Genomic DNA, 21,903 nt, shown 5'->3' with positions numbered 1-21,903 from the left:
CACAACAACTTCAGTATATTTCGTATTCTATTGGGTATATAAATTGAAAATTTGAGCATATATTACAAGGAGAACCAATATCATAAAAAAACAAACTCGTGTCTCGGTCTATTGATTAAGATTTGAGAAGTCAACTCATTACCATGATTTTAATCCACCGAACAAAAGTCAATATCATAATAATATTTAGCACAAAATAGGGTAATTCCACCATACAACCACAACAATTTCAATATTTTTTTATGTATTATATTGGGTACATGAATTGAGAATTTGAGCATAAATTTTTAGAGAAGCCACTAGCAAAAAAATGCAAAATCATGCCTCAATTTTAATGGGTAAGAGTTGAGAAATTAACTTTTTACCATGATTTTAGTCCACCTAACACAACAATTTTATGCTTCGGTGTGTTTATGTGATTTATATAATTTTAGTCCATCTATACAGATAAACAATACCTGTACAGATAAAAAAAATATAATTTTTTTTTATCTTAACAATATTATTCTTCAATTTACTTTAAATATAGATAATATGACCTATTTAAAAAAAATTAATTTTGTCCCCTAGTGACGTACGGCATATGCTTCGGTGTGTTTATGTGATCCAAATCGTACAAGATGGGTTTCCTCTTCTGTGGAATCAGATTTATTCTTCAGATTCCCTCCTTTATTTTTGTTTCAATTTTATCTGTACAGGTATTGTTTAGATCTGTTCTCATAATCCAGGTGAAGATTTTTTTCTCTGTGTAAATGAATAGATACGTCGGCAGTTGTTGAAATCGTCGATCACCAATTCGTTGATGGTCTTCAAGATCTCGCGATCCATAACCAGGTTTTGTATTTTTTTTCTTGATTCATCGAATTTTCTTTATCTTTTTCATTGCCTCAGGTGAAGTAGTTGTTCATCTCTAATTAATTTCTGGGATGGTTTTTTTTTTTTTTTTTAAAAATCTGAAAAGGGGATTGAACTGATTCTGAGTTGTAGAACCTGTTTTTATTTTTAGTCGAATAGGGACGTGATTTTTTTGAATATTCGTTTGATTTTTGATGTTGGTGTGGAGGAGCAAGGATTTGATTTGTTTTTCTTCACATATTTGGGGATTCTTTTGACGTTTTGTTGATGCAATGAGTTGAATGTGTTGATTTCAGAAGGGAAGTTGTACAGAAGCAGAAATTGACCGAGTAGGGTGTGAGACTAACAGTATGGACAGCTGCTGTCATAATGGGGATTGTGCAATATGTTTGGATAAGATTGTGCTTCAAGAAACAGCTCTTGTAAAAGGTTGCGAGCATGCCTACTGGTTTGTCTGAATATCTTTCGATGTACTTGTTCCTTTTGTCATCATATCCACCATCAATTTCTATGATATAGCCTGTGTATGCCAACTTGTGTGTGATCCCTTCGTTCGTGAAGTATTTGTCAATAACCTGAATTATGCTTGGGTAGGCTGGTTTTCTCATTATTCTTTTGTATAATTTTAAAAGTATTTGGGATTTATATGTTTCAGTTAATGATTTGAAACTTATCACCGAGTTTTCAAGACACAATGCTTCAATTTCTTCTGCAGGAGAAGTAGGATGTGGGAGTTGTTCTTTCTCAATATACATGTTTTGATTTGCCTATTTCCATTGAGTGAGATGCCATTATTGCTATCAACTAATTGTTGTTTATTTATATTTATTGGTCCAGTGTGACTTGCATCTTACGATGGGCCTCTTATAAAAATGAACCGACATGCCCTCAGTGTAAAATTCCATTCGAGTTTCTCAATATTCATCGCACACTTGATGGAAGGTAATTTATTAGTACCTCATTCTTATCTTTAAATTTAGTCTTTTTGGGCGATCTGGTAAAAGATGTAGTTATTTCAGGATGCTGGGTCGTAGAAATGCTTATTCTATTGTTTACTTTCACCTTTAGTAGATATTTTTTATTTAAAAAAAATACATTTTCTAGATTAATCTTCATGAGTTCTAACTTCTTATGTCCATTATGTGATGCCAGAATTTGTTAAAAAATATTTTGTTGTTTCTTTATTCTCATCTTACAAAACGTGCACTTTGAACAGCATCAACGATTTCATGTTTGAGGAGAGTGTATGCCTTCTTCTTAGAGCTTCATGGTTCAACCCATTGGTTGTGGTGGAACCGGAGGAGGCAGATGATGAAATAGGAGATTATTACTATGAGGATGAGGAAGAAGATTTAGATGATGCTTACTTAAGAAGTAGTTCCTCCAGTCTGCGTATTGGCAACCGAAGATGGGGAGACAATGGATTTGTTAGGTCAGGGAGGCAAGAAGCAAGACCTGTTTTTTTTCACTCAAACATTGATAATGCAGGCGCTGGTTCGTCTTGTCGGCCTAAGAAGAAAGAAACCGCCTCCAAAGAAATAGTTGGGCGACGTGCAAAACGGGCATTAAAGCGTGAAGCTGCCGACAAGGCCGCCGACGAAAAGCATCAGCTGCATTTGGTGAGGTTGGGCCTTAAGTAGATCTGATTAACACCCAAAAAAACTTCAAGTCCTGAATGCAGGGCACATTGTACAGTATTTCTATGCTGTTGTCTTCTTTGTTCTTCTTTGTAAACACGAGCTGTTTCATGTGTATGGCTCCTTGCGTCCCTCCAAGATTTAGCTGATGTTGCCTTAGTATTGTACATTTAATTATTAATTGGAATTTTCTTCATAATACTAGTTTGTTTTATTTTTTCAAAGTTCGTTAATGAATAATGGAGTCAACTATATATGCATGCATGATTCATCAACAAAAGGACATTGTACTGTAAGTTAATAATTAAAAGTTCCCACTAAAAGATAAAAATATTTTAATTTGATTAAAATAAAAACAGTGGAATCAATATTATTTGGTACGGACGAATTAATAAATTTTCATCTCCCTTCAAGTTGACCAAAAAATAAGATAAGAGGCGCGATACTACTGACATGTGAATTGAGACATGCAATTAATTTCAAAGTAAATTGTACTAAATTACACCGATGCAGCATAGTCTCTCCTCGGGCTTCTCCCAGAAATATTATTACATTCACCCACAGTCCCGTACAATTTCGTTCTTCTTTATTTTTCAGGTGATCTGTTTTTGTTTGCTTGTTTCGGGATTTCAACGATATTCTTCTTCTCAATCGGTATGTCAGCAGATCTGCTTTTTTTTTTTACATCTGTTTTTATAGTATCGTTTCATCATAAGTTGCCCTTTTTTGGTTTGGGAGCTTGTGAGGGACGGACAATGTTACGTATGCAATTTTGTTGTATCTTTTGTTTCTATTGCTTGATCAGGCGAATAAATTTTCGGGTTCATTTTTTTTTGGTAAATTTGTTTACAGCTGATACTGTGTACTGATCAGTGGACTTTCTGTCGTTGGTTGTATTGCCGTCTGTGGGGGATTGAAGCTGTTTCTTTGGGAGGTGATATATATATATATATTTTTTCAAACCTTGTGTTTGTGCATTGATGTTATGATTTGTTGCTTCGTAATTTGTAGTGATGACGATAAAGATTTTCCTCCCGTTTATGGCTTTTGTCTTGTCAGGAGAAGTATTGCCTTGATCACTGGCGTTTATGTGCTAAAGATGTAAAGTTTTCGGGACTTGGAATTGCTGGATTTAAGTGTGTGTATATATATATATATTTTGTTTTGGTTATTATTGAAGATTGAACAATTGGTTCGACTGGTTGGCCTGAAAGTCTTGAAAGAGTTTGACTGAACTTCGATTATACAGAAATGCTTGCGAGGAAGAACATGGGGCGTGCATCACCCGTTCTATTGGTATTGTTGGGTTTGGGTTCTTTCTTTGCTACATATAACTTGTTGACTTTGGTGATGCACAAGAAGGTTACGAAGAGTACAGAGGAGTGGAATGATCCTGTGATTAGTAGGCCTGACGAGACAAAGTTTGAAAAAGGCGCAAAATTTCATGTAGCATTGACAGCCACTGATGCACCTTATAGCAAGTGGCAGTGTCGAATTATGTATTACTGGTACCAAAAGATGAAAGATTTACCTGGATCAGATATGGGAGGATTTACTCGGGTTTTGCATTCAGGAAAGCCTGATAATTTAATGGATGAAATCCCCACTGTTATTGTAGACCCTCTACCAGAAGGGCTTGATCGGGTGAGCAAGAACTACTTGTTAATTTGTTGCTACTACCATGTTCATAATTCTGGACTTTTCCTTTTTGCACCGTGAAGTAATACATGTTAAATTGCATTTGAGTCATAATTAATCCTGTGAGCTTTTTCTTGAAAGAGCTTAAAGTTTTGAGGAGTTTGATTTGTTTGTAGCAAAAAAGGGGTATGCATGAAAATGTGGTTTGCAGATTTTCATTTTACTGTAACAATTTTTAATCCAGACGAAACTCAGAATTTATACTCTTAGTTTGATGCTCAGAATTTAAAAATTTTGGCCTGTTAAAGTCTTTTCCGTGGTGTAATTAATTTCTTGCTCCTATTTCTGTCCAATTCAAAGGTTGTATTTACAATGTATACTATATTTTGATATTGTGACAGGGTTACATTGTTTTAAATAGGCCCTGGGCCTTTGTACAGTGGCTGGAGAAAGCCACTATTGAGGAAGAGTATGTTTCCAATTCTTTTTATCGACCAGTCTAATTTTTCCACGCTTGTATTCCCTAAATCTTTATCCCATTTTATGAATTAATACGCAGGTATATTCTAATGGCAGAACCTGATCACGTTTTTGTTAATCCCTTGCCAAATTTGTCTCATGGAGATCACCCGGCGGCCTTCCCTTTTTTTTACATAAAACCAACTGATCATGAGAAAATTGTAAGAAAATATTTCCCCGAAGAGAAAGGTCCTTTGACAAGTATTGATCCAATCGGAAACTCTCCAGTGATTATTAAGAAGGTAGGAGTTTTTTGTTACTTGAATCATGTCTGATTTCAAACATTGAAAGGATAAGTATATGATCTCTAAAAGACGTAATTTATATATTTTACTTGTTAGTTGTAACATTGTGGTGACTAATATTGCTCGTGCAGTCTACTCTGGAGAAAATTGCTCCTACATGGATGAATGTATCTTTGCAGATGAAAGATGATCCAGAGACTGATAAGGCTTTTGGATGGGTTCTAGAAATGTATGTAGGATTCTGAAGTACTTTAGCATGAAATGTCTTTTTTAGTGATGAAATTTTTGAACTTGGTGGGACATATATTGTTGTTGAGATGGCTCTCTTGTCTGTGTATATGACAGGTATGGGTATGCAGTCGCATCTGCTTTGCATGGCGTGCGGCATATTCTTCGTAAAGATTTTATGTTACAGGTCTATATCATTGCTGTCAACGGAACATATTTACTATTATCACTTTTATCTTATCGACAATTGTTGAATTTATAGTCTCGTATGATTTTTAGCCTCCATGGGACCTGGAAATCGGCAGCAAGTTTATTATACATTATACGTATGGATGCGATTACAACATGAAGGTATATTGTTTTCTAATGATTTTATATATGTATTGGGATTCGAGGTCTCATTTTCTCAGGGACACAATTTCATTTTCTGCTATTTCCGACTTTGGAGTGCCTCAAATATGGACTTCCTATTGCTCTATATTGTGTTGCTCTCGCATGATAGACCAGTCTTTTGGTTTTGGACGGTCATCTCGGGTTTATGATCAAACTGTTGGTAACCAAAAATGCGACAAATAACAGGGAGAATTAACTTATGGGAAGATTGGCGAATGGAGATTTGACAAGCGATCACACCTTCGTGGTCCTCCACCCAAAAAAATCTCATTACCCCCTCCTGGTGTTCCTGAGAGTGTGGTATGTTTTTGTATTATTGCAACGTTGTAACAGCATTCACTGTAACAAATAATAACTGTAGTTCAATTGTCTCTCTTTGGTTGTTTTGCTAAAATCAAGGCTGTTACCATGTTCCTTTAACTTGCACTCCTTGCTTCATTATTTCTTTCTCATTGTTCTGTCCGCAGGTAAGGCTTGTGAAAGCTGTGAATGAGGCAACTGCAAATATCCCTAACTGGGACACAGAAAATTCGAGCTGAGATTTATGCCATACTACAACTTATTTGGAAAATGCAACAGAAAGACTCAAAGAGCAGTTCCCACTCTGTTCAATTTCACAAGCGTTAGATACATAAATGCTAAAAATTAACAAACAATACAAGTTGGAAGGTGATGTGAATTTTGTTTGAAGTTGGATCCTTTCTTTGTACCTCCGACAGATACCCTTTTTGAATTAACAATTGAAATCTTTAATTGTAGAGGCAAACTTCTTGATTCTTGCCCTGTTTAGGTTTCAACTTTATGAAACCAACAATGTAACTTATAATGAATTAACACTTGAAATCTTTAATTGTAGAGGCAAACTTCTTGATTCTTGCCCTGTTTAGGTTTATCTTTATGATACCAACAACGCAACATATAATTAACAAACTGACGACTTTTTCTCATATTTGCGCTGGGGAATATTTTTTGAAAATTAGCAACTTGCTATCTTTATATATTTACAAGAATGTACATCATTAGCAGCAATTCAAAACAAAGGAGACTTGATAAATCAGCATGCCTTAGCAAATCGCATTACAATGAAAGTTGCCTAGGAGACATCCAATGGCTGCTTCGGTTGACGGGGTGAAACCTAACTTAAAGATTATTAAGCCTTTGCAAAAGTTGGTGCTCTCCATTTCATATTGCTCAGCCAACTGGAAGGAAAGAAAAATTTTCCAGACTGCAAGCTCAAGAGGCTCTGTCTGTAAGGTATCAGTATATTCCTTAGACCTGTTTGATGAAAAAAGAAACACGATTAAAATGTAAGAAAATGCAACCAACGGTCAAGTGGGAATTGAGTTTTTGATAAAGGCAGGTTTGTGCAGTACCTGAAATGCACATAAACTTGTAGATATGAGCAATTCGAGGGTTGCCTTTTGTACTCATGTGAGGCTTCTCTAGGCACTCCAAGAATGCTAGATCTGCCTTCAAAAGCTCGGTTTGATCATGAGTATCATATCCCATATCATGACAGTAGCAACAGAAATCCAACCAATCAATTGGACGTTTGTCCCAGACAAGAGAGCCTCCATCTTTCCCACTTGACCAGTTAGGTCCACAATAATGCCCATATCGTGGAAACAATTGAGACAGAAAACCTCTCGGACCTGTATGCCATGGAACTTTTGAAACATATGGTTTAAACCGTACCGTTGAGTACCGAGCAGCAGATTCCGCGTTCCCATGAGGACGTGAATGCTTCTTTAACTTCCTATTGACAGTGGTGGGCAACTGAAATTTGTCTCTGGTTCTGATAACCCAAGGAACGAGTGAAAGGAGAGACCATTGCCAGAATTTGCCACCAGAAGTAGCCTTCTGCTTAGGTTCTTCCAAAATGATGCCACTAGACGAAAGAGGTGATGATACGTCCCTGTTTGGTTGGGATCTATTCCAAGGAATATACTGTTGCAGTTGAAGATTCATTTAACAAACAAGACTCAGCCTGAACCACCTATCGATGGATCAGATATGAAAAACAAATTGACAGTCCTGAAGAGTAATATATAGTGCAGACTTCAAACTTTATCAAAACAGCTGCAGTAGGTTCAAACAAACAATACAAGAGATGCCCCTCAGTTGCTGTTAGTAATGTCAAAATGACCTATAAAATAAGGGTGGCCTTAGATTTTAAACGAGAGGCCAGCTAACTCGATAATATTTAATTCAAAAAACTTGTAATTTAGAAGAAACTTACACACCAAATAAATTCTGTTTCCTTCTCAATTCTGATTTTAAAGGGTACTTCTCTGCTTCATTTAGGTACCTGTTTGATCAATAAATATTTGAAAGGAACATCCACAGAAATTTAAATTTCACAGCTTAAGCCCTCAGAATTAAAGTTTGCTTCTAGTAAATCAATCACAGCTACAACAGTCAACATACACCACTCCCACAGAAAAACAAGCGTGTCATTCAAATCAGTAACATACAAACATATCCCCTCATATAAGTAAAATGTGCCCTCAAAACACTAACTAACTGCAACAGACGATAAAGTTTCAAATACTCAAACTCCAAATCCTTCGTTCTGCCAATATACAATCTTCCAATTAAACTTCACAAATCAGTAAAATTTCCCGGTATCTACGAAAGCAACATACACACAATGGCATCATACTGAAGGTAAAAATCAAAACCTGAGCAAAGCTGACAGTATGAAGTACCCCGGACTGCAGAATCATTCCTCAAAACCCTCCATCCATCAACAAAACGCAGCACAAATTCGGGTGGTAGACTTGGATTCGAATTGTGACGTGGGTATGGGGGAATCGTGCTTTTAACAAGCGTTTCTTAATGACCACAAAAAGCGGGTCCACATAGTGGAAGAATTCATATTTTGATGCCGAGTGTATAGAGAACCAAACCTACTTTCACATGTATAAGCTTTTTCGGCCATTCGTCTGTCGCGTGACGGTGAGTATTTATTTGATTGGGGTCGGTGGACTAATTCGAGATTTATTCTCAAATTTAATATATGAAAGTATTTTCTTCTGGTTAATTTGCATTGAATTTATGAACAATTTTGAGAGACGATTTCACGAATCTTTATCTATGAGACATATCAAACATACCGATATTCATAATAAAAAATAATACTCTTAACATAAAAAATAATACTTTTTCATGTATAACCCAAATAAAATATACGTATCACAAAATACGACCCGTGAGACCGTCTCAGACAAATTTTTGTGATGTTTGGTTCCTCTCGTGTATGTTTGTTTCCTCAATTTATTACATCGACAATCGTCCTCCAAAGACACTTTTGTCCCTTGTATCCTATTAACAAGATCATATCAACAGCGGGAAACATCGTTTATGGAAACAATAGTGACATAATTTACACCAAAATTAAACAAAATAATCAGCCAAATATAATAATCACAATACACATCCTTACAAGGTTACATTACATGCATAGCATGGTCACATATGACTCAATGGAATGGATAAGTTGCAGCAAATCATAGCGAATTGCCACTTGTGATTAAATAGAGTACAAACTCAAAAGTTTGAAATAAATATGAACTCAATCTAGACACTAATTTACATTCTCAATATTCCCACCAAAAAAAAAGAAGTAAAATATATACCGTGCAAACACCAAACAGGGATCAAGATTGCAAATATGTACTAACTTGCCAAGAAAGGAGAAAGGATATACGAGAGAAAGATGTCGTGGATAATTCGTCTGAGACAAACATTGGAAGCAGCAAACATCTAGTTCCATCGAGGAGATGATGGTTTATACACAAAATCTTGAGGTATGGATCCATAGTTCAAATCCAGATTGTGCAGTTGCTCCATCAACTGAGACCTCCTTTCCTTAAAAAAGTCGAGACGAGTCGTCAATTCAACCAAAGTCGACGAAGCTGCCGGTGGATGTCGAGAATAATCCAAAGCCTGTCGGTAAAACACACACTTGGTAATGTAAAAGATGACAGTGAACAGAGAATAAAGGTAATGCTAAAAAATTCTCAGCCTCCGTCAAATCATATTCTGTTATCAGAGTAGTTTTTTTGAATACACTATTGGTGTTTTAATACTGTCGATCATATATGCTTGACATGCATGTGACCAACATGCGTATATATCAGATACATGTAACTTACATTACCCGATAATAATAGGTTCGTGCATCGAATCTCACGATGTGAAGCATAGAATATGCGCATGCCATGCATGTGACCAACAAGCGTATATATCAGATACATGCAAACTTACATTATCCGGTATTATTTGGTTCATGCATTGAATCTCATGATGTGAAGCATACAACATAATCTAAACTAGAGACGCCAGAATCTGTTGTACCTCGGCGGCTCTAGAAGTAGATGGTATCGATGCAGAATCGACAGCACAAAGATCATCCATTGATAAACTTGTGGATGCCTCGGTACTTTTAGAGTCACTCAAGCTTGTTGCTTCCATGATTTGCTTCCGAGAAGCCTGCCTACTACTGCTACCGGATGTCAAGATTTGGCCCTTGATATTTCTCAGGTCAGTCCCTAAAAATTCCTGCAACCATTAAGGGTAGAGGAGCAAAGACTAAGTTTTGTGGTATCCGAGGTAAAAAATCTTAAGGGTTGTCATTTCTAATCAAAAGGAAAACAAAAGCATTCATCCATTCATAAATTTGTTGATTCTGATTAACATCGAGCGAAGTAAATAGAATGCACACCATGAACAGGATATAAAAAATAGAATGTATATGTTTTACAATAAGCCTCCTAATAATAACCCAGAGAATTCACAAGCTCAACAGAAGCTACCTGCAGACATGTCACGTGGATCAAAGGCAATAGCTTATCTAACATTATGATTGATTTTGCTCTTGGTGCCAAATGCGTCCAGAGATTCTATCAGTGTTGCTAAAGTACGAAATATTTCTTCAAATGTACATGTGAAGGGGTAGACCAAAAAATACGAAGTACTCTTTAAAGGAAAAAGTGCAAATGAATTTAGAGAAAATAACAATCTAGATCGAGGAAAATACTGCCAAGATTCAAATAATGCATGAGTTGCAAGAAAACTAAAGGCATAAAACTGATTACATGATAGCAAAACAGAATAGAAGATTTCTGACAAAGTGAAACTAGAATTGCGTGTTAAAAAGAAGACAAGACTAATCACCTCAGTTCTTTGTTTTCTTTCATGGTTACAAATTGCAAGTGTTGAATCAAAATCTTGCTGGAAATATTTCCTGCATGCAAGGATTAAGCTGCTTCAGTAACAATTGTACTTCACTCCAAAACTAGAAAAAAACTGGAGGTAAGCTTGTTTGAAGACCAGGGAGATTGAGAAAAGTGAAGACTTCAACAAACTGTATAAATTTAATAATACTAGCAATCAATCCCATGAGAGTAAAATGATCATACAAAAAAATAATACTCCTAGTCCTACTTAAACTTATTATAAATATTTTAAAAAAAATTCAAGCAAAATTTATAGTTGAAATACTACATTTCAATAATTGAAACTTTAATTTTCTGGATGGTATTTTGGTTGATACACATCGTGCATGTTAACATTAAAAGAAATCTAAAACAAGTGCTAACATCTATGGACACAACCACATAACATGAACATGAATATTAGCTCAAATACAATCCTTCACACTTTTCTACCCAGGTATATAAAGATCTGCTAAAGCCAAGACAGCACGCTACAACAGTTTTCATAAAAACAAAAGATTTGCTAAGCAAACCGTACATCAGCCAATGTTGTCTATTGTATTGATACAGTATGTCGTAAGAAAAAAGTCCACTTTTTGCAACTCTCAATTTAGTATAATAAGCAAAAAAGTTTACATGGCATGCATCTAGAATCTTTTAAGTATTACAAGAATGCAAAGGATGTTCAGATAGAACAGCCGAATTTTCACTCACTGCTGTGCACTCGTATTGGTTGCACGCTGATAGCGATCACTTGTGTCAGAAAGAGTGCCATAGTGATGCTGGCGTTGCTGATTTAACTGATGGTGGAGTTCCGCAACTTTCTGCTTCAATCTGGCCACATCTGCCTCAGCAAGAGCAATCTCCTCAAGCTCAGCCCTTGTCTGCATCAGATGTGATATTACAGCATTTAAAAGCCTGGTTGGATAGATGATGACTTGCAGGCATAACAAATCGCTACAGACCTTAGAATCCATGCTGCGAGATCCAGAAAACTGCCCAGAAGACATGCTCAAACCAACTTCCAAAGCAGCTCGTAAATCTCTCTCAGCTTGCAGCTGTTCTTGCAGTCTTGCCACCTATAAATAGATAACATAAATTCATCAAGTTAATATGTATACAGCACATATATAGGAAAACAATAGGTGATTATGTCTATGAAAGAATGTGAACAAAAAAGCGAACTATCTATCACAAAATTGAAATAAAAATGCACAATATTCAAATTAAAGACCAGCTTTCACCAGTTTAACACACAGCCACACGGCCACGTCTTAAAAAAGTCTCGCAAGTCCAAAACAGACATTTTGATACCAAGAATTGAGCTAAAAATTAAAAATGCACTTACATCTTGCTCAAGAGCCAGGCGACGTTCATGCAACGCTTGCTTCCTTCGCTCCAAGCTGGCTTGCAAAATGGCATTTCCTCTTGCCTAAAAAAGATGAACAGAAAATTACTATCAGCTAACAGTGAACAGTAACATGGTATATAATCAACACTCCCTAAATTTCAATGACGACCTCTTTTGCAATCCTCTGACGCAAATCATTCTTAGCAATCTCCAATCTCTGTATGGCAAGCCTATAAATGAAGCCATTGAACTTCAATATGACAAGAAAACATGAAATATAATAATAGCATTAGGACAGAAAAGGGAAAGCAAGCATCAATGATAATCAATCAATAACTACCTCCAGGACTCTTCTTGAATACCAAGCAAAATTGGGAAGGAGTACACTAAAGAATATTCATAACCTTTTTCAGAAAATATAATCACTGACCTCTTGAGTCTTATCAAAAGATTTGGTAACTTACGAACAGATTTAATATATAAAGTTAGGTAAAGGAATTGGGATTTTCCACAAAATGGCAAAGAGGTAGTATCACATTCATGCACAATTACAAGGAACATGCTAATAAATTCAAAGTCAAACATAGAAAAGCCCTTTGGGTCAGCTCCAATTAATCCTGCATAAAACTAGCACTTTCGGACAATCTAACATGCATGATTATCTATCTTCCACTTTCTGCTGCAAACACCCTCATGATGGAACAAAATATCCAAAGATGGGACAAATAATATCCTTCTAAACAATACAAAACAATAATCAGCTATGCTAGCAACTTATCGATTTAGCTTCTCTACAATTTAATTACCGCCCAATGGAAAAACAAAAATATAACATTTGTCCCAGAGAGCGAGAGATTCTCATGAAGGGAAATCTCCAAGAAGCTTGGAGAAATAGAGTTTCTGCATAAGACAGCAACTCTAGATTTGGTAAAGCAGAGTAACATGTGAACACTTATACTTACTCTTCCTCTCCGGATGAATCGATTGATTCTGTTGAAGGAGTTTTTCTCGCCTACAAAAAAGTTAGAAATAAAGTTAAATAAAAGGTCAAAAGCTTGATCAAGTGCATGCAAAAAGCTAAAAAAACAAGAATAATAATTAAAAACCATGCACTCAAAAGAAAATCACAGAAAAGGCCAGGAAGAAATACAATTCACATTGAATGTAATTTTCTTTTTTAAAAAAGAATTGTATGGAATACAGTATTTTGTCTTCTTTTGGTATGAACAAGTTCAATTCATTATTAATGTTCATTATCCACATTTTTGGGACACAATAGAAGAACCCTAGAGGCAATTGATTTGAACACATCTTTCACGCAGAATTTGGCTAATCTCAATAAATCAATTATCATCAATGAGTGGCACAGATGAGAAACTCATCGAAAATGTTCTTGAGCAAATTATAATTAACAGTGAATTTATACGGTTTCTATAGAGAAGGCACACAATTATAGAGCTTTCAATCCAAATCATTCATGATACCTTGAAGAAAAGACACGTGCCAGGGTGGTTGTGGTGAATGTGCTTAGTCTCCAAATGATAAACTGGCGAGTAAAAGAATCAATCAAGCTAGTTCATCAATCAACTTGTTTGTGAATGTGCACTCATTGATGTGCAGATGTAAAGGAAAAAATGGACTGGACTAGCGATTAACTGCTAGTTTTGTCCAGCGGATGACCATATACATTCAAATAAAGAGGACTACACGACTAAGACATTTTATGGTTAGGAATTAGGATCAACACGGTTCAATCATAAAGAAGATTGGACAAAACTATTTAATTTTTGAGCCATAACCAGGTAACTTAAGGTGGAGATTAGAGTAACCACAAGCATTGTTCTGAATTAAAATATACACCTTTTGCATTTCTTAATCGGTTTCATTTGTTCCCATTAGTTTAACACACTTCCACAAACAACTTCCCGCCCTCCACCCCCTCAGCTTTTTAGGTTCTGAATTATTCCTCATATAGAGTAATTCTAATCACCCAGGGAAATTAACATGAAAACTCACATTTTTTCTTCCCCAAAAAGTTGATTTCTTGGTATTGAAATTCAAAGCAGTCAGTCTGGGTGTTGGCTTTTCATCCAACAGTTCTGGAACAGGAATTGATTGATCTAGCTCTGAATCCATAGATGACAAAATTTCTCCCATGGATCGCTGAGACTCATTACCAATTATATCTAGAGAAGCATCCGTCATGTTGTCACATGCTTTCTTTTGTTCTTCTAGTGGCTCATTAACTGAACAAATAGAATCATTGAGAGTTCTAGTGTCCAATGCTGGATTAGGTTTTCTTTTAGAGGTATGATTGTGCGTGGGAGATCCAATTTCTGAATCATCATTTCCGATGGCCTGGTATAAAAATACACCAAATGCAGCTTTAGTCGACAAGTCAGGAAAAGGTACCAATCATTGTCGTACAGGGAATTGCCAGGATGAAAAACAAAAACAAAGGGAAAATGAAGAAATCGTATTCAAGATTGTGAAAAAATGTAGGACCACTTGTTAATCTGACACAAGTATAATAAACTCCCATTCATCTGCATGCAGGGTAGAGATACTGATCAATCTAACTTTACAGCAACACGAGGTCATACAAAATGATATGGAGATCCCAACAAATTAGACTAATTTTAACCTTAAAATTATTTTTCTTCAGATGAAGTATCCACTCCATGTGCCAATTTTAACCTTAAATGTTATCTTAATTTTAGGAAAATGTGGTCTTTTCAGAAAAACGAAATGACCACAAGAGGTTAATTGAGAATATATAGAACTCTTACAGGGCACAATTTATTTAAAAGTTGGAAATGCAAATAAAAAATTATATGCTCTTTTACAAAGTGATTTTGAACTACCATCTGTAGCAGTAAGTGAAATAGGAATTCTACTCTACCTGTCATATTTTTATATCTGCAATTTCTTGATAAGGGCCTCATTTTGGAAATAAAAATTGATAGCCTAAAAGCTACAAGTAAATGTGAAATCTTCTTGTATTAACATCACACTAACTATTATTTCAGTTAATATTGTCATTGTTCTTATAATATAAATACTACAAAATTTAAGAGCAGTAGAAACAGTATCGCATCAATATGTTGTTATGTTCCATTTCTATATTTTATATTTCACTACATTATTTCCCAAGACAATGAGGCCCACACAGAAAAGAGGAGAAATGGTGTAAATAAGTGAGCATAATTAATTCATGGCGCAAGATTCACCGGGGATAAAATTAGTTTTAGACAAGTAAGAATGCATGCAGAGTGTTTTGGGGGCGGCTTTGGGGGGTGGGCGGGCAGAGACAGACCTTGCAGTCATAAAGATCACTAGCAGCAGAACCACTGCTTTCACTTAATTTGCCACTCAGTCTACGATCACGATCATAGTCTGTTTCAGGGTCAACTTCGTTTTCAGCATCATGGTAACCATTTACTTTTATGTCAGGATTGTCATCATCACTTGTGCCTTCACTTCCACTGTTATCAGTTTGAGAATCAGCAGATATAGAGCATCTGTGCAGATTATCATCCTGGAAGGAAAGTATAGTGAATAACCATACATGTTCCCAAAACATCTCAGCTAACACCCAAGAGGATTATTCTTAAAAATAGGACAATCAATTCTAATTACTGGTTATTAACCCTAAAAGGGAAAACCAAAGAACAATCAGCAAAGAATATGGAACCAAAACCAAAGAATTTTTGCAGTATTTGTATCTATAATTGGATAATTAATGTATAGTTTTTGAACAAGCACTTGCATAGAGAGCAAACTCTCAAATAAACAATAGTTTGCAAAAGGATTTCATTTAGACATTCAAAATAACTAAATATATTAATCCATATTACTAATGGGGGATTGGATTAAGATTTGCTATCATTTAGCTTTAAGTGCATAATGACAGCATTTTCCAAAAACTTCAATAAATAGCTACAACGGGAGTAATATGACTGGAAATCAGAAACTTAATGAAGTTTGAAGACTCGGATGGGAGGAGAAATGAGCAGAGACGAGAAACAATAATGGCACTGCATCCTCTTACACAAGAAATCTGCTTATTTACAGACTAAAAGAAAAAAAACTTACGTAAAATATATTATCAAACTCCTCCATGAGTGTTGTAATAATTGCTTGTGCATTATTAGCAGCATTGGCAGCAGCAAGTAGCTGAGAAGAATTATCTCCATTGATATCATAATCATCCTCTAATTCACATTCACCGGCTAAAAGTGGGCGCAAGAGCAATGGAGCCATACAAGCGGCAACCGCAGACGGAGTCATCCGATTCTCAGAGGCATGAGAGGAAATACTACGCATCATCTTAAGAATCCTACAAAATGAAATGAAGATGAACGAGGAAAAAACCTAAACATGTTTTAAGAAAGATAAAGTTTCTCTTCATAACAATTGCTCATGAGAAGGTGTGTGCAAAACATAAACATGCAGCATTCTGCTACCTCTGTAAGAGGCGTCTATTGGGCTCAGGAAATGTTTCCTCTACGGCAGAGCGCATTGCATTCACCCGAGCTTCCTTTGGGTCCATCTCTGCTCAAGACAGCCAAAGAGATATTGAATTATTCAGAGCAGCAATAAATCGGAGGCATTTCTTGAGCAAATGTAAGAAATAAGGATTGGAAAATTGTACAGACATATAAAGCAATCAATTTGTACAAAACTTACTGTAGGCTTCCAACAGAGCAGTACAACAGGCGACAGGAACAGGGGATGAAGGTAGCTCTCGCAGAACATGCTGAACAACAGTTAACCCTTGTTAGAATCAGTTAAAAATAAATCCAGAACACAAAACCAATACTGAGAGAAAGCAATCAAACCTTAACACAGTCAGCAATGACATGAGGATCCTCATTATCACTAAATTCAGTCTTGCCTACAGTCAAGTAGCTTTCAAATCGGTAAGCATGCCTCAACAAGTAACTGGGCAGTCAAATTCAATTTGTGATGAAGGAAAAGATGAATGCAAGGGTATGAAAAAGAAATTGCCTAATATGTCTGTAGTAACTTAAAACATCCCAATCCAGATATGGATGCCGTTTCTTTAATATTTATCAAAATTGCATCTTCAACTGAGAAGAACTGTATTTAAAGTCATCTGATCTGTGTTCTGTAGTGGCATTTCAGCCTATAATTATCCAATTGGTCTTTACAACTAAGATGAACTGTATTTTGATTCAGCCAAGTTTTGTTTGAGTTTCTCCCTGTTATTTAATGAAGAAAAATTTTAAATAAACAGAGAAACGAGGGAGCCTACGGTATCTAACTAAAAAATGACTACCTGCTGTCCATATTTAAGAGATCAAGAAACAGGACAATATTGGTTGACCAAGTGGAATGAGTTGTAAAAAAGGCCAAGATCAAACGTTGGCACGTTTCACAAAAAAAGTGAGAAAATTGTGTCCACCCTACACCTTTTACAAATTAGTGGAACATAATTCTTATATGGAAACAGAGAAACATAACCCAACCGCCTAAGCAATAGGTGGACTGCACGCAATCAAAGCAAAAGACAGTGCAACCACAACATCAAAAAAGAAAAAAAACAAAACAAAACAGAACAAATAATTTTCATTAACACATTGTCTTGAATGAAAAAAAGACCTTGCTCGTATTCCTGAACTCTTCGATCCACTTCCTCGACATCTGCAGACTGGCGCAAAATTCCTTCCATCTTAATTCCTGCTTGACATATCAAAAAAGGTGAAGAAAACCCAAATCTATTTCGTAAAAATGACCAAATATTATATCCCCAGTTAAATCACTTTTCACAATTAATCCCATAACAATGTAGGTATACAAAATCACATAAGAGAACTGCAAAATGTTTCTGTGTGTCCTGGAAACTTCTCTGGCATGAAAATCAAATATTTAATATAGCACAGTTTCAAAAAATCGTGAGAAACTGTTTTGAACAAGTTGGGAATTACGATAATAAAAACTTACCGTACTTCTCAAGAAACCGGAGTGCTTTCTCAAGAAATGATGGGCCACCATCAATATCCTCTAATGCAAGCAAAATTGGCCGTCCAACAACCAAAGACTTAACTGGACGCTTGTCTCTCCCTGAATCAAAAGCCAATCCTAACGGAATCAGAGAATATAACATCCTCCAGATGAATTTAGGAGCAGATGGACAATCTATGAGAAAACATTCCAAAAGAGTTGAAGAACACAAAAGCAAATAAAATGTATGCACACACATTGGTGGAAAGAACCCTCGATGGTATCATTAGTGTCACTTCTAAATATCCCATTGTGTCCCATCACAAGGGCGGCGCTTGGTGCTTGTGCAAGAGCATGTTCAAGGGCAGCCTTCCAATCATACAAGTCCTCTGATGTCTCGGCCTAAAGTTTTGAAACAAAAAGCACAGGCAACTTATTACTTTATAAGTTCAACACAATATAAATGCCAAGATAAGAGACCGTTTGAATACAATAGAGGATTTTACACACGCTAAACTTTATGCACCTTGAGAGTAAATGCTCTTCCATCACGTCCATCAGGAAACAAAACAGTAAGGAGTTTCTTGTCTTCTCTAACAACAACACTGCACACAAGAAAGCATTAGAAAGCTGCAAGAGAAAAACAGACAAACCACATGAAAAGAGAGACTATTTACCTTCCTGAATTATTTAAATCGATGCCGCCCAAAGTCAAATTCACTTCACCACCACGCTGTGGAAGTGTGCTCTACATGGAGAGGGAGTTGGTCATATTCAGTTATTTCAATTTCATATAACATATTGACAAATTGTAAATAAATGAAACTGCTCCAGAAAAGTCAGTGTGCAGATAAAGCAATGACTAGCAATTTACTGAATCAAATCTACAGCCACATTAAAGAAAATGGAAACAAAGATGTTCATGAACTAACAGGGTCATTCTTGAAGAAAACCAAAGAGGTGCGTGTGAGAATAAACCATCTCTTCTTCCAAGACTTCCACCCCAAACCTGCAAAATGTTTGAGTGGTCAGTGAACTCACAAAACCGACAATAACACCAATGAAAATGATAATTTTACATTCGAGTTAATCACAATAAGGAAAGAAAGGCAAGAATTGGTCCAATTTTTGCATGCACTCATATGTAAGTCCAATCTTTTTGTGTGCGCCATAATACATTTCCATTTCACACATTCATCAACACATGCTTTTAGCTACGAGCGTTCTATTAATTTCCCCCCATTTTGCAAATGAATGAATATCACAAATCACAAACACAAAAAAACGTGAACTGCAGATGTCAAAAGCCTTGAGCAGCTCGTTTTTCCTCATCCTGCAAAACTGGCCACCATGCACAAATGGCACTTAAAGGAGACAAACCTCAAATAACCTGAGAAGTCCAACAAATTCATATAATATGTAACTAAAATATTTTTATTCACTCGTGTAATTTCCACTGCCCGGTGCTTTCCCATCTTCCCCTTTCTCATTGAAGATAAGACAGATTTGGGTGACATACTATTCCTCCCAGGCTTGCCATCTTATCACCACCACTATCCTTCCTCCTCCACTAAATACTAAAAACTCACAAGATGGTCTGTGTTCAGAATTACAAGTAATCATTCATTGCTAGGGTCAACAACTCCAAAATACATGTCTTTGCCTATATTTTAAGATCTTCAAAGCCTAAACCCATTTATTTTAGCATGCTATCATCTGATTAGTCTAAATTATAAGTCCTGCAAATTTATAGTCCTGAGACAAACTGAGGATATAACTAACTCAAACTAAAAGTAGAAAACTTACATAAAGATAGTTTCCTAAAACTCCATTACCATTGACAGTATCATCATGAGAAACTTTTAAGTGTCATCATCCAGACTAGATGTTGACATGATATCATACACAAGAATGGCAGCATGGCCGGGTAGGGCAGTCTCCCCAAAAATTTTTTTGCAAACATCACACATGATATACTAAAGTTATAGTGTTATACACATTTGGAGTGATGGATTTGATATGGATGGAAGAACTTCATTTCGGAAAAGATTTGAGTCGTGAATTTCAAATGACACCTAAAATGGATGTATTTGAAACCAATCCCAATTTGAAAAAAACATAAATTGAAATAGATTGAATTTGAAATTCACTTCAATTTCTTCAGGTTAAATAAGTCAAGGAATTTGAAATTCATAACTTCAAACCAATCCATTCATATGCACCCTAAAAGATTTCAAAATCCCACCCCATACCCACACCGAAATTAAATTGCCAAGACATGGAAGAAAATTCACAAACATTGCTCAAGTAGATGGAGTTCATTCCGCAGAACAAAAAACCAGGCTTACAAACAAATTAGCGGGAAACCAAGACAAATCATTATCGATAAGCCTGGAAGCTCTAACCTTTTGAAGATATGAGCAGATGCCCGCTCTTGAATACCTACAAATCATCAAGAACAGCAAAATCCCAAGTAATAAAACGTAACAAAAAAACAAAATGTTAATGAACTGCAACATGATACAGTAATCTCTCATCCAACTGTAAAAAAAATTAGAAGAGTGCAAGTCGAACTCAAGGATTCACACTCAATCGACCATTTTCCTTGACTAAATTTGACTAGAAAAAACTTCCGACATCCAAGCCTCTCATTTCCTTCCCTTTTCAGATAATGGTAAAACCAAAAATATAACTCAAAGAATTATTACCGTATTCAAGTTCCCAATACGAGGTCGCTCAAATGCGGCAACAGAAGCAGACATTTCACCGTCTCACAACCACACTACCCTTTTCACGTCCGCATTAACATCTGAGCTGACATCCAAACACTGAATCGACCCGGATCTAACTCAGACAAGACAATCGGATAAGATCTGCACAATTGAAACAGATGAAGAACCCGAAATGGGTTTTCTCTCTCTCTGTTTTTTTTTTCTTTTACCCAGTTTTTTCAAAAACACAAAAAAAAAAAAATAGAAGAAGCAACAGTAGCAACCAACCAGGGTTTGCTTTTTTCCACAAGTCCTTTTCTTTCTTGTTTTTTTGTTTATGTTCCATCTTAAATAAAAATATAAACGAAAATTTATATTTTTGGTTTTATAATTTATATTTTTTTAAAAAAAAGTGTCATATTAATAATGAATTTATATTTTTAATCTTGTAATATGAATTATTTTCATTTTTAATATTATAATTTGTTTTTTTCACTTTAATATTAAGTGTTTTTCGATTAAAAAAGATAAAAAATGAAATATATATATAACTTAAAAAATAAAAAAATGAAAAAACCTATAAGTTAGATGATTAAAAATGAAAATTTAATGTAACATTATCAAAAATGAAAAATAATATATAAATTACTGGAATAAAAATTTAAATTCAGGATTAAAAATAAAAAAAATGTAAATTATAACACAAAAATATTTTTTTTTTTGAAATATAAACATGGTAAAAAATTGTGTGAGACGGTCTCACGTGTCGTATTTGTGAGATGAGTTTCTTATTTGGATCATCCATGAAAAATTATTAATTTTTATACTAAGAGTATTACTTTTTATTGTGAATATGAGTAGGGCTTAATATATGAGACAATCTCACGTAAAATCCACTCTATAAACATTACATTGAGGAGAGCATATAGGTGGGCAGGTAAATGCATCAGTAGTTGAAGACAGTAACGATACTTAATTTCATCCTTTGTATTAATATATTTATTGCTTTTCACCTACTTTTTGACCATTACTGAAATTATTATAGAAATAAAGAACCAGAGAGGAGATCAAGCTCGGTTAAAAAAGGCAAAAATTTGTGTGAGACGGTCTTACGGGTCATATTTGTGAGACGGATCTCTT

General features: G+C 35.5%; 4 protein-coding genes across 16 annotated transcripts; 2 read left to right on the top strand and 2 right to left on the bottom strand.

Annotated features, from left to right (window-relative positions):
* Positions 1–599: 599 nt before the first annotated feature.
* On the top strand, positions 600–2,693 carry LOC140833858 (uncharacterized). The gene is made up of 4 exons (XM_073198333.1): positions 600–834; positions 1,152–1,303; positions 1,693–1,797; positions 2,072–2,693. Exons 2-4 carry the CDS (start codon positions 1,206–1,208, stop codon positions 2,493–2,495), a joined length of 627 nt encoding a protein of 208 aa, XP_073054434.1. The 5' UTR covers positions 600–834; positions 1,152–1,205; the 3' UTR covers positions 2,496–2,693.
* Positions 2,694–2,906: 213 nt separating this feature from the next.
* On the top strand, positions 2,907–6,293 carry LOC140833807 (hydroxyproline O-arabinosyltransferase RDN2-like). Of its 7 annotated transcripts, XM_073198275.1 has the most exons (11): positions 3,009–3,146; positions 3,345–3,426; positions 3,552–3,593; positions 3,742–4,136; positions 4,532–4,599; positions 4,690–4,891; positions 5,026–5,123; positions 5,240–5,309; positions 5,402–5,473; positions 5,702–5,815; positions 5,983–6,293. In XM_073198275.1, the coding sequence occupies exons 4-11, from the start codon at positions 3,744–3,746 to the stop codon at positions 6,052–6,054; spliced, it is 1,089 nt and encodes a 362-aa protein (XP_073054376.1). In that variant the 5' UTR covers positions 3,009–3,146; positions 3,345–3,426; positions 3,552–3,593; positions 3,742–3,743; the 3' UTR covers positions 6,055–6,293. The 7 variants fall into 7 exon arrangements, 5 of the variants coding, with proteins under 5 accessions (XP_073054354.1, XP_073054338.1, XP_073054376.1 ...); XR_012118572.1 differs by lacking the exon at positions 3,552–3,593 and having other exon boundaries at positions 2,908–3,146; positions 5,625–5,815; XR_012118574.1 differs by lacking the exon at positions 3,552–3,593 and having other exon boundaries at positions 2,910–3,146; positions 5,385–5,473.
* LOC140833840 (uncharacterized) lies at positions 6,113–8,453 on the bottom strand. Of its 5 annotated transcripts, none has more exons than XM_073198319.1 (4): positions 8,197–8,453; positions 6,934–7,462; positions 6,336–6,790; positions 6,113–6,239 (listed from the first exon to the last, which is right to left on the bottom strand). In XM_073198319.1, exons 1-3 carry the CDS (start codon positions 8,239–8,241, stop codon positions 6,666–6,668), a joined length of 699 nt encoding a protein of 232 aa, XP_073054420.1. In that variant the 5' UTR covers positions 8,242–8,453; the 3' UTR covers positions 6,113–6,239; positions 6,336–6,665. The 5 variants fall into 5 exon arrangements, with proteins under 5 accessions (XP_073054420.1, XP_073054385.1, XP_073054403.1 ...); XM_073198284.1 differs by having other exon boundaries at positions 6,889–7,462; positions 8,197–8,440; XM_073198302.1 differs by having other exon boundaries at positions 6,889–7,594; positions 8,197–8,439.
* A 458-nt stretch (positions 8,454–8,911) lies between these two features.
* Positions 8,912–21,020, bottom strand: LOC140833794 (rho GTPase-activating protein 7-like). 3 transcript variants are annotated; one of them, XM_073198220.1, is made up of 22 exons: positions 20,761–21,020; positions 20,458–20,494; positions 18,985–19,061; positions 18,730–18,800; positions 18,579–18,657; positions 18,310–18,454; positions 18,053–18,172; positions 17,711–17,788; positions 16,927–16,982; positions 16,775–16,844; positions 16,552–16,639; positions 16,181–16,424; positions 15,402–15,623; positions 14,102–14,443; positions 13,048–13,097; positions 12,255–12,315; positions 12,083–12,166; positions 11,700–11,813; positions 11,449–11,618; positions 10,694–10,763; positions 9,875–10,045; positions 8,912–9,463 (listed from the first exon to the last, which is right to left on the bottom strand). In XM_073198220.1, the coding sequence occupies exons 1-22, from the start codon at positions 20,812–20,814 to the stop codon at positions 9,281–9,283; spliced, it is 2,586 nt and encodes an 861-aa protein (XP_073054321.1). In that variant the 5' UTR covers positions 20,815–21,020; the 3' UTR covers positions 8,912–9,280. The 3 variants fall into 3 exon arrangements, with proteins under 3 accessions (XP_073054321.1, XP_073054311.1, XP_073054328.1); XM_073198210.1 differs by having other exon boundaries at positions 9,875–10,078; positions 20,761–21,019; XM_073198227.1 differs by lacking the exons at positions 20,458–20,494; positions 20,761–21,020 and adding an exon at positions 19,859–19,973 and having other exon boundaries at positions 9,875–10,078.
* Positions 21,021–21,903: the final 883 nt, after the last annotated feature.

The sequence above is a fragment of the Primulina eburnea genome, chromosome 1 (assembly GCF_022965805.1).
Source record: "Primulina eburnea isolate SZY01 chromosome 1, ASM2296580v1, whole genome shotgun sequence".
Lineage (NCBI taxonomy): Eukaryota > Viridiplantae > Streptophyta > Magnoliopsida > Lamiales > Gesneriaceae > Primulina > Primulina eburnea.
Note: the sequence above shows the minus strand (reverse complement) of the source record. Positions and strands in the feature narration are given on the sequence as shown.

Excerpts from the sequence above, each read along its gene's own strand:
- LOC140833840 (XM_073198284.1), bottom strand. The coding sequence starts at position 8,241 with ATGATTCTGCAGTCCGGGGTACTTCATACTGTCAGCTTTGCTCAG. Across the intron at positions 7,463-8,196 it reads ATACTGTCAGCTTTGCTCAG|TATATTCCTTGGAATAGATC; the intron begins GTTTTGATTTTT and ends CAACTGCAACAG. Across the intron at positions 6,791-6,888 it reads CAAGTTTATGTGCATTTCAG|GTCTAAGGAATATACTGATA; the intron begins GTACTGCACAAA and ends TTCATCAAACAG.
- LOC140833858 (XM_073198333.1), top strand. The coding sequence starts at position 1,206 with ATGGACAGCTGCTGTCATAATGGGGATTGTGCAATATGTTTGGATAAG. Across the intron at positions 1,304-1,692 it reads GGTTGCGAGCATGCCTACTG|TGTGACTTGCATCTTACGAT; the intron begins GTTTGTCTGAAT and ends TTATTGGTCCAG. Across the intron at positions 1,798-2,071 it reads CATCGCACACTTGATGGAAG|CATCAACGATTTCATGTTTG; the intron begins GTAATTTATTAG and ends CACTTTGAACAG.
- LOC140833794 (XM_073198210.1), bottom strand. The coding sequence starts at position 20,814 with ATGTCTGCTTCTGTTGCCGCATTTGAGCGACCTCGTATTGGGAACTTG. Across the intron at positions 13,098-14,101 it reads CTTTTTGGGGAAGAAAAAAT|GCGAGAAAAACTCCTTCAAC; the intron begins GTGAGTTTTCAT and ends ACTTTTTTGTAG. Across the intron at positions 9,464-9,874 it reads CTACTTCTAGAGCCGCCGAG|GCTTTGGATTATTCTCGACA; the intron begins GTACAACAGATT and ends TTTTACCGACAG.
- LOC140833807 (XM_073198237.1), top strand. The coding sequence starts at position 3,000 with ATGCAGCATAGTCTCTCCTCGGGCTTCTCCCAGAAATATTATTACATT. Across the intron at positions 4,600-4,689 it reads AAAGCCACTATTGAGGAAGA|GTATATTCTAATGGCAGAAC; the intron begins GTATGTTTCCAA and ends ATTAATACGCAG. Across the intron at positions 5,124-5,239 it reads TTTGGATGGGTTCTAGAAAT|GTATGGGTATGCAGTCGCAT; the intron begins GTATGTAGGATT and ends TGTATATGACAG.